The sequence below is a fragment of the Pelmatolapia mariae genome, linkage group LG8 (assembly GCF_036321145.2).
Source record: "Pelmatolapia mariae isolate MD_Pm_ZW linkage group LG8, Pm_UMD_F_2, whole genome shotgun sequence".
NCBI lineage: Eukaryota > Metazoa > Chordata > Actinopteri > Cichliformes > Cichlidae > Pelmatolapia > Pelmatolapia mariae.
In genome coordinates this window covers 9,063,453-9,075,156 of record NC_086234.1, presented here as the reverse complement: position 1 = coordinate 9,075,156, position 11,704 = coordinate 9,063,453, and the positions used below count along the sequence as shown (strand labels likewise).

The window sequence follows — 11,704 nt, the reverse complement described above, 5'->3', positions numbered from 1 at the left end:
CTTTGTGCTGACAAATGATCAGACATGACATTACTGTATTGTTAACAGTGACTGAAGCAACTGAAAACAGCAGTATTCATCCTATACAGCAGGGTATCTGACTCCCAGCCTCTAAGATAAGCTTAAGGGGACATGAGATGATTAATGGGATACGAACTGCAAGCTTTTATCAACACTTTTATTCCTACATTTGATCCTTTAATCAGAGATGTTTAAAGGGAAACAGCTCCTAAATGTCTGAAACATTGCTTTCATAAGAAGTTGCAAGCCATACATGTTGGAAATCACTGGTTTAACTCTGAGCTGTGTATTCTATACATGTATATAAAAATAACCTTGAAGTGGGCTGTAGCTGTCAAATAAAAAAAGTGTTTCATATGCAGGTGTTAAATCAGTATAAATCAGTAATATAAGCACCTCACAGCTGTGCACAAGTACAGTACTTGAATAAATGAACGAAGACCTTTCCAACACTGCTGATTGCATTTATTAATGACTGATATGTTGATTGCTTTTAATGTCAGGAAATGGTCACTTGACCCAGCCACCTACAGAGAGAAAAGCAGCAAAAACGTCCTATTTGAAAGGAGATTTTGGCCAATAGATTCAAAATTGACAGCTGATTTTCTCTTTTCAGATTACAGTTTTACACAGATTATATTTATCAGTTAAGAATACGCAGCCCTAAGATCTAAATTTAACATTGTGGTGCCTCTTAATTAGTATATGTATATATTCTAATTGCTTTTTGTTGGTAGTACTGTACTCATCCTCCAGTGGAAAACTCTCCTCTCCTGTTCACACCCTTCGCTTTGAAGACTTTTGTCACTGAAATAATAAGATGGTGTGAGTGCTGCATTTGTCCTTTGTGGGTGGTTACGGCTGCTGCTGCTGCTCCAGCAGGAGAAATGTTACTCCTGAAGAAACAGATAGGTGCGAGGGTCTAAACTTAACTTGCTGTAAATCACAAGCATGTTCGCGTCCACTCACACACACACACACACACACACACACACACACACACACACACACACACACACACACACACACACAAACACATAGTGGCGACACAATCTGTGTGCCCATGCATGCCTCAGCTTAAGTCTTTTGTCAGGCAGTGCTGGCCTCCCACCTGGTTTCTCTCCTCTCTCCAGTGTTATACACACTGTGTGTTTTTTCCTGGTAAGACCAAACTTATGATTGAGGCTGTGTGTGTGCGTGTTTGTGTGTGTCCGAGCAGCAGGAATTGTAACGGTGCAGCAGTGCTGGTAATGGCTGGTCAGCTGGTATGGCGAGTATTCAGGGCGGGGGCAGTGCATTGTCCTCTCATAGCTCTAACAATGCCCCTCTGAGCAGGCCACACATCTACCAGTCACGGGCCTCTCGCTCACTCTCTCTCTCTCTCTGACTCTCTCTCTGTGCTTCTCTTTCTGTCTGCCATATTTATTCAGGCCCATAGTGAAGTGTAAAGTGAGATGTGATAGCAGCCAGCGTCCCTGACCTTTGACTGAAGCGTCAAGGTCAACGGGCTAATATTAGAGCTCGTGTCACTCATTGCCTCTCTGCAACCACATCACACCTTGCATGGTCATTATCGCGTTAAATAATTAATAAACACCTCGAATCTTGCATGTATTCATAAGTGCCACTCCTTTATGAATAATTAATGTTGAGCATTAGTTCTTAATGCACTGATTTTTAAGCAAGTCTCATATATGAGAGACTGGGGGCTTGGTTAGTTTATGAGAATCAATGTATTTTTCAAAGTATTTACAAAGCAAGAACTACTGCATATTTTCTTATGTCTCACTGGGATGGAAGAATTTCAATCACCAATTAGAAATGACCATTTTTTTCTTATTTTATTTGTTTTTTAATAACTGATTCGATCTGTTTAATGTGTCTCAGCTTTTACAGCAATAATAGTTATTGTTTTATATCATTGTATGCATATTATATTTTACATTTTGAAAGAGCAGCTGCCTGGAATGAACTTTTTGAAAATGGTTTCTGATGTTTTACATGCAAAATATTTAATGAGGAAGGAAGCAAATAATAGGTTATTTACTTAACAATTTCAAAAAGTTGGTGTCATTTTTTTAACCGTTTTCTCTTTTCTAAGTCTAAATTATTTTTAAAGAAATTGTCATCAGATTAATTAAACGAAACTTAAGCAATATAGTTCCTCTTCTGTCCACAACGAGAAAGCCACGCCTGCTGCATTATCACTGATGGAAAGACACCCTCTTGTGGGCTTCTAATGTAAATGAAATCATTCAGTTAAAGCTCTACAAAGCACCCAGTTTGCCACCGGAAAATATGAAATTTGGAATCCAAATAAAATAAATCGAAAGAGGCAGATTATAAAAGTTAGCTGTAATTATGAGAACAGTTGTGGCAGCATGATTGTTCTGTTACAGATTACATTGTCACAGAACAGTCACACTGTCACTGCTGGACTTAATTAATTAATTAGATCAACATGACGGTCAGCATGATTTGGTCACAGTTGGTTACTTGCAGTCACCAACAGAGAGCAGCAGAATACAGACGACGTATAGGATGCTCTTAGCAGATTAAAAGTTTAGAAGCTGCCTCTGTGGGAGGGAGTACTCACTGTCTGAAGACAATACTCAACCTTGTTTGCATGGTCACATATTTTATATTTCTGCAGGTGTATTATCATTAAAAGGAGAAGATGCTTTTTTTAATGCAGTATGCATACAAATATGAGTGTGCCATTAGAAACATGAACACAGGGGTGGAAACGAAGTATCTACATCTAGTCAGCACAGTTCTTTACTTCCAATATCTCCAATTTTGGCCAATATGTTTTATTTCTTGTCCATTTAATAATTTAGCCACCCAATTACTTTTCACTTGGCATTTTAACAGACAAAACATATCTATTTCTAATAAAGTATGTATTTTTTAATAGATTAAATCATCCAAGAAATTAAAGAGCATAAAAATATCTCCACTACTAAAAACTGACAATGACAAGAATGATCCAATTATTCAGTAATACAACACCTATATGGACTCATGTTCAATTCAATTCATATAGGGCCAAATCACAACAATCACAATCACCACAACCGTCACTTCAAACCTCTTTATAATGTTGGGTGAAGACCTACAATAAAGCTGTGTAATTATGACTTTTGAATGTAGTATTTTCACTTGCACCTGAGTACTTTCTCTGTGTTGCAATGCTATTTTTGGTTAGGTACTCAGCTAAATACTTGACACTAGCTCTAGTGGAAATTAAGAACTTGCACTCAGATACTGAACTGAAATACTATTTTTTGACTACTTAGCTCCATTTTATACATCCCCAACATTAAAATGCTAGTGATTACCTGATGGATAATAAATGCTTTTACGTGATACTTCAAGAAGTTACTTTAATTTCACATATTTAAAAAAGAAGAAGAAAGAAATTCAATAAAGTGGCGCTTTCTTTTTCTTTCATACCACCCTGATCTTCACTTTCCCTTGTTTGCCTCTATCTCTGTCTTTCGTGTCTCGAATCCTGCAGCAGGACATCATCTGCTCACCTGGTCGAGGGGTTCATGCTAATCTAAAGCCGATTAAGCTTCTTATCTACTCAGCGCTGGTTATGTGCTTTGGTCCAACAAAAATACAGCACAGAGTTGGCCTCTTTACCGTTCCTGCTGACTCTTCACAGCACTCCCTCACATCTGCTCTAACAACACCACACTGGCTTTAATATCATGGCTTGTAATTCCTCATGGCTAAAGTTTTGAGAACATGTGGCTTTCAATTCAGATGCACACGTTATTAGCGGATTTAGCTTCAACAGGATGGATAAAGAGTACCTTACAGGTTATTATTTACCAATATATCAACCAAAGAGATCAAAGGATTTTCCGACTTGCGCCCTCTGAAGTCAAACCTCATTTTAGAGTAGGTTTAAGTCACAAAAAGTGCATAAAACCAAAGAAAAGAACAACTGAGAGTAACATTTGTTGCATATTTCTTAAGAATGCATCCCGTGCATAGCTCCTCCTCAAGCACACACAAATACTGTACACACATGTCCTTACATTGGACATGTGAAAAGTCATCCCATGGCCATGTGAAAGCAGTAATACCTTAATAGCCCTTATCCTATTGGCTTAATAAGGAACCCAGTGGCACTCACAGCATGCCTCATGACTCAAGGTCGAGACAACACAACGCCATCATTGCACTGCTGTATGTCGTCTCTAAATTCCTTTATTCGCGTATACAGTCAGCATAATCTCTCCTCTACACAGTCACACAAAGCCAAGAAAATTATTTGGAAAAAAAGAAAACCAACTTTACATTGATTCAAATAAAAGATTCAACTTAATTACATTCTTTTAAAAAAGTAATTTTTCATCTTTTCTACATCATATACAAAGGTATATACTGTACATACACATATGTCAATATACAGATACTGAATGCACTAGGGAAATATCAAAGAGGATCTGAGATTACAGTACAGGGGTCAGGAACCAAGATTTAGCTGCCAATTTCAGGCCACAGGTTTGGAGTCACCCCATGTTTCTGAACCTCCTGATTCCCATGCTCAGTCTTGATCCATGTGTTGCACTGTTCATGCATGACTGATTCATTTAATTGGAAATTATACTCCATCTCAGCTGCTTATCCAGTGAACTGGAGTATAAATGGAAGCAAGTCAGAGGGGTTAATTTGTCTGCTTTGACTATAAAGTAGCCTAGACGGGTTAGCAAAAATAAAACATTGCAAAACCTGAGTTAAATATCTTCAATCTGCACCATTGGGTTCCATGAGAGGGGGGGATTGCATAGCAACCACCATCCCCGCCAAACTATGTGACAGCAAAATAAAGGAGAAAATAACATGCTTTCAATACATATAACATTTACTTGATTTATAACTTTGCACTTTTTTTGGGAGAAAAAAATGCACAAAGTGTCAGAAAGCAGAACTGTAAACCTAATTAAAAACATGCTGGTGCAAAAACAAACAAAAAAACCAAAAACCATGCTGGTGCTTGTTTTACTGGGGAAAACCAAAACTAAAAACCCATCCAGCTGCTATTTATCAAAGTATGAATATGTAATATGATCTTTTCACGTCCATTTCTAATGAGTTCATAACCAAATATATGAGTAGGCCTACAAAATAAATGCTGGTAGAAAAATCTCACATGTCTTTGATTTTCTCCTCAGGTGGGAGTGGGGTCAGTTTGTTCAGGTGGCGCTAGCTCAGCTCACTGTTTCAACCGCTGCCTCACCCTCCTCCACCTTGCTGCCTTTGCCCATGGACTTCATTTTGTCCATGATGTCAGTGAACGTCTCCTTCACTGTCTTCTCCAGGAGCCAGCCCTCGCTCTCGCTCTCTGGATCCTCCGGATTAGCAAGGTTAGACAGGGAGCTGTGGACATACTGCATGCCCACAGTCACACCAGCCTGCAAGGAACAGGAACACAGATCTGATAAACTTAATGTGAAATGTAGCCATGCCACATGAAAGAAAACGTTTAAGAAGGGAATTTATTACACGCTTGTGCTACAATAATTTGATTGAAATTCCAGTTTAATCAGATAGATGGAAAAATGATATCATATAAAGGAAGACATTGCATTGAAGTTAAACAAATGTTGTTTGCGGTTTAGAACATAATATTATCGAGACAATTAGCTAATTATCAGAGGATATCTAGACAAAAATCTGTATTCTCATCATTACTGCTCAGCTACAAAATAGTGGGCCTGTTCTATTCATCTCTAGTTCCATATTTTATTCTTGGACTATACTTAAGTAACATTGCTTGTTTCAGCTAAAAATAATTTTTATTTATCTTCTACTGGGTCTTGGTGCTGCATGATGCATGATTTTCTCTGATTGGCTGCCCTGCCCAAACAGAAGATTGGAGTAATAGGCGGTGTTCACAGACTGCGCTGTTTGTGTGGGACGCCCACATTTGAATATCCCCTCTTTAAGACATCACACAAATCCAAAAGTATAAAAATGGAGCATTCAGTGCAGACGTGGGATGACCTCATTCTTATAATTCCGCTATGTAGTTGTCTTTAATTTGACAAACCAGGTATAATAGGTCCACTGTAATGCATCGGTTGTACGTAGTGAATTTTAGCACTCATGGATTCTAAAAATGTGCTGCAGCATAACAATTCTGATTACTTAAGCAGAAATGTAATCAATAATGCTCTTTCAGATAATTTAATAAATTCTTTAATTAAATTTTAAAACAAAAATGGAAAATATCTGATGTTTTCCAGTGTAATAATTTTAAATTCAGAACTTCAGGTTCACTAATAATTAAAAAAAATGTCTTCACCTATTATTTTGAATATCTTCTAAATGCTTAGAAATGTTTGCATGGTTTTTATAAGTAGGACATGAAAAGATGATACAACTTTACATCTTTCAATAAATGTATCTGAGTCAGAAAGTGTGTAATATACTGTAAATATGTTGTGTTAAGGCAAATTTTCAAGCAAGGAAAATGAAATTAGGAGCTTTTCTAAATTCTTGAAGTAATCTACAGCCTATGGGGCTAACATCTCATTAGGACAGTTAAGATCCAGTTACTGTAAATGGAGACATCAGATCAGGAGATCAGACTCCTGGAAATAAGTATTTCCTTGTCACCTCTTCAGATTAACCCATATGTGTCGGCACAGAGATGCTTGCATAACTCCTCTTTTAAATCTAGGATTCCTCCGAGCGTGCATCTGATTAGCTGAAGCTGTGTTTTTACAACAAACAATTGTCTGCTGGATTTCTGGAGCAAAGATGTTATCTGTATGGCTCTATATACTGTCTCCTCAAGGTGATACAGGAACCCAAACAATTTATATCATCACTGTGGTCACTGGCTTCAAGGATTCACCTGTACATGTCTATTTGTTCTGCGTAATCATAAGCAGATAATTTGGCTTTACAAACAACAACAGATGTTGGCAGTGGAGGCCGAGGAGAAAGTTAAAGAGAGAAAAGAGGACACACATGGCTTTTACAGGATTTAGGTAGAAAGTAGCAGGTGAGAAACCGCAGGTGAGCTAAATCGTGCCAAAGGTGGCACAGGGTAACTCGATAGTAGGGCAGGAGAAAAGATATTTAGATAAAGAGGATAGTGGTGTTTGGGAAGGAGATGCAGTAAGTGGATATTACTGATAGCGTGGGCAGACTGTGGAAAGAAGGGAAGAAGCAGGGATGGAGGAAATTGATGGAAGAAATGCCAACTAGGTCAAGGCTTTGCATGTTTATTCACCTGACTTCCTACTAGCTGGACATTAAAGACTTTCTCTCAATTTCAGTCATTTAACTGAAAATTGTCTGAACAAAAAATGCAGAACAATTTAAAAATGATTAAAATCTAGCCAGATACAGGTACAATATTTGTGACTTAAGAAGACTATTGTTACTTCTGCTGAGAGGGGAATGTGTGCAGGAATGTTATAAATTAATGTCTATTGTTTAGGCCCACTATGCAACTGGAGCAAATGTGATGAGGTAACTCGAGAATTTCAGTAAAAATAAACTGAGAACTGATTTTCCTTGAAGAAAAACTCAACATATTTAGTTCCAATTGTTCTTCCAAAGTGACTCTTGCAAATTGAAATGTATTGCTAGGCCTGTTAGAGACTGTCTAATCTACTGCATGGAAGCGAATTGGACTGAAGTCATAGGTTAAGGACAGAAGGGGAGGTTAACCAGTTGCCAAACCAACCAATTTGTCTTTGTTGATATAAAAAAAATGGAAGTACTGCTAGAAAACACTTAGACACATAAATATCTCTGATTTGTCAGATTGAATAGGGTGAATTATCTGTATTATTTTTCAGAACATAACAATTTTCCAGACTATTTCTCATTTCAAATGAGGCTTTTCCCTGTTCAGAATTCTTGGGATGTTAACATAGCCTATTGGGAATATGGGAAAACATTGTCTGGTGCCCATTTTCCTATCAATTGTTTCTATTGTAGGCTCCACCAACAGATTTCAAGGCTGGAGTAGTGCTCCAAAGAACTCTGTATTTCTGATTAAAATGACTAACACACCTGCCTAGTTTCGATTTAGCTATCAGCAAGGTTGATGCTATTTCTAGATATTGATATGCTAAGACCGGCTGTTTGTATCTTCAAACCAGTGGACAATGCAAGGCTGCATGTAATTGAGAACATGCAGTAGAAATATATACTTTTCTGTAATAGGTGTGACAACAACAATAGTTTGTGCATTAAGGTCACTGCTGCAATTGGGGGGATTTAAAAAAACACCCACTGCAATTGAAACACTCAGCAGCTCTCAAGCAGTGCCTTCTATTGTTTATTTTCTTTCCATGTGAATAGATTAATGAGGACATACTGTTTGCAAAACCAACATTAGACAGAGAAAATGTTGCAATAGAAGACTTAATTAGACATTTATGCACGATCTCCATTCCTCCATGCAGTGGATAGTGCATGGGATTGTTCTAACTTCTAAATGAAGTTGAAAAGAGCTACATTTTCCGACTAAGAAGTGAACATTGTTTCAGTTAATATTTTTAAGTAAGTCTGTGGCACTGACCTCCAGCATAGTGACCAGTATCACCAGGGCTCCGATGGTGCTCATCATGCCACCATAGTAGGACAGCAGGGCATCGCGGCATCCCCGCTTCCACACGTTGAGATCCTCTGTGTAGTGGTCATAACTGTAGTGGGCAGAGTTATTGGTCATCTGTGCCTGAATGCAGGGTCTGGGGGAGCTGGGGTTACAGCAGCTGAAGGGCACTCCATCCATCAGATACTGGCCATCAACATTACTGCCAATGCGGCTAGGAAGAAGAGGAACAGTATCGTGTTACAAAGGGTTGAAGGTGAAGATGATGTTAAAGGCCAGGAATGGGCTGTTACTTGAGTTAGCACGCCTGTGTTAGACTTCCCTTCGTTCAGATTTAACTGGAATCCATACATTACTGCAGGTCATAAGGGGTTGTAACATACTTTGCAGTACAATCTTACCTTGACAATAAACAACATTAAATCAGCTATCCAACCTCCATAAAGCTAGCCTGAATTGGCATTCAGTCGTCAGCTAAAATTTTCCATCATACACTGCTGTTTCAAAATATCTCAAGGAGTACACATTAAGGTCTGAACAACAGCAAGAAGCAAGAAGGCAGGCACTCAAACACTGAAATTAGAATCACTGCTCAGTCTGAGTAGCTGATCTTGACTATGATTGAGAGTAGTAGGTCAATAGAAAGACAAGTGTAATTGGATCACAAAGAACTGGGGGGTGTCAGATATGTATCGGTTATTTCGAGAAATGTCACCACCTACTTGAGCTCTCCGAATTATGACCCAGACAACTTGTTGGTCAAAAGCACAGAGACTTTATGATGTAGAATAATTCTGGAGTTATTGTTACTAAGAAAGTTGGCAGTGAATGTGATATCTTGCATGTATAAGTACAACAAAAACCTGTAATGGCACCACAACAACGCTGACCCCAAATGCTGCCCAATTAGAAAACGCTAAAGCATAGCTGTTTCCTGTTTTCATGATAACGCTGTTGTCCTTAGTTTATGCTAATGTGAGCATCTCTGGCTACACTTTTTTTGACTGGCAGTGCTGTTACTGGAGTGCTGCCATGTCCTCTGCTGATTGGACAAGACACTGGTTCATGAAGGACAAGACACTGTAATCCTGGAGATTAAACACTAATTATGTCCCGGCACACAAAATTGTTTACAAAAAGTTAAGTGGTGCTGGTTGGCCGAGACATAAACAAGCTAGTGCAAAGCTTTCTCATAGGACTTGACTGTATCTTTTTCTGCAACCATTCACTAAAGTCCAGATCTTCACATAAAAATACCCCCAGATCTCTTCTCTGACCCCAAGAACACATCTCTGCTATGAACTATAGCAGTCACCATTTCTGCTATGGTAATCCTCAGTGGATGAAAGTAAGTATTACGCCTGATCTGATCTACCTTCATTTCAAATCCACTTATACTGAACTCTAACTTTGCACAGATCACCCCACCTCAGCAGCTTGGTGCACTTAGGTTCAACGGCAATCCAAAAACATTCATTTTACTTCCACATTATACGTTAAATATCTCTGCAACTTTTAAAGCTAACAATAAAGGATTTAACTTTTTTTTTAAATCTCTGTCACTTACTCTCTGACTTCCTTTGAGCTGAAGTCCAGGTAGCGGTTGCTGACCCACTGAATCTCAAACCAATCTCTGTAGTTGTCATTTCCACAGCAACGAAACTCAATCTGCATCAAGTCCAGGGTCCTCTTCATGTAGCAGCGTCCCGGTGTGTCGGTGTCCTTGTAGTACCTCATGCCGTTCCTCAACCCTTCAGCCAGGGTGAACTGCATAGGAATTCTCATCAAGAAACACAGCAGGGCCGTGACAAGCAGCAGGGCGTTGAATCCCACACAGAATACCAAGTAGGTCTTCAACATGGGCTTCCACTTTGCAAACTTTTCGGGGTCCAGTGAGTCATAGCACACTTTGCCTCCAAAGACATTGATGCTGCAGGCTATTAGACCCATGAGAATAAGCAGATTGGGCAAAAAGTGGCTTTCATTGTTGTCCATAAGTTCAGAGCGTTTTCGCAGCTCGATCTTGAAGAACAGACCCATGCTGAGGACCAACACGCCGGCCAACACAGCAAACCAGTACATGAACCAGACTGTCTGAGCCAGCTTTACTCGCTTTTTCAGATCAAACTTAACTGGCAACAAAGCCATTCTTCAATCTGTGATGTGTCCTTGCTTGTAAAAAACACTGCAGGAGTTCCAAGATTTCCCCTTCGGTTTAGATAAAGTTCTTGAATATGCCAACCTGCAGTTCCCTGTTTGTTTGTAATCAGTATGTCCTCTGGCTGGTCCGAAAGAACAGAAGAGTCAGCTCAGACTGTAATCCATCCTATGGCAAAAGAACCGCTATAAAGAACTCAGGAGAACAGCACTGGATCCTTATTTTAAAGGTTCTTCTGTACCATTGTGTCCTAAACTTCAGTGTTCAAAAGGGTTTATTTCTTCAAACCTTTACAGGAGAAACTAATGTTGAGTTCTCTCAAAGAGGTTGAGGATGGCCGGGGATCCTCATGATTAAACTCAAAGTTGCAGTACGTCATGCTAAGCCCCTGTAAGCAGCCTGATCCAATTTACAGAAGATGAGCCTGATCGTAAGCTGCTGCCAGGGGCCATAATTGGTTTGAGTGTTCATGTGGTCATGGTTGCCTTGATCAAACACATCAGGAGCAGCACAAGTTTCAGCAGATGGTTGACAAAGGTAATGGACATGACAGTAGGGCTAATGATAAAGCCTAATCATTCATAGGTATGGGGTCCACAAGCTCAACACAAACCAGATGTCTTCACAACGGATCAAAAACACTGAGTTAATAAAGCCCCAGTAACACATTTACAGAGACAAATTTCAGGCTCACATATTGGAGTTTCCACTATGACTGTACTTTGGAAGTAATTGCTTAATAAATCAAGACCAAACTGTGACAAACTGGACAAATTAAAATTTTGCTTAAACATTATTAAACATGAAAATTCAGTGTTTGTAGCTAACTTTGTCTGGCAAGCTGATAAAAAATATTCTATTGCTTTCATTGATGTTCTTGTTGTCATTTGCTATCTTGGCAGTTAGAACCAACACATTGTCTGGCACATACA

At 39.0% G+C, this 11,704-nt stretch overlaps 1 protein-coding gene across 1 annotated transcript; it reads right to left on the bottom strand.

The window, feature by feature from the left end:
* Window positions 1–4,211: 4,211 nt before the first annotated feature.
* On the bottom strand, window positions 4,212–11,130 carry prph2a (peripherin 2a (retinal degeneration, slow)). Its single transcript, XM_063482717.1, has 3 exons — window positions 10,182–11,130; window positions 8,582–8,828; window positions 4,212–5,450 (listed from the first exon to the last, which is right to left on the bottom strand). The coding sequence occupies exons 1-3, from the start codon at window positions 10,760–10,762 to the stop codon at window positions 5,247–5,249; spliced, it is 1,032 nt and encodes a 343-aa protein (XP_063338787.1). The 5' UTR covers window positions 10,763–11,130; the 3' UTR covers window positions 4,212–5,246.
* Window positions 11,131–11,704: the final 574 nt, after the last annotated feature.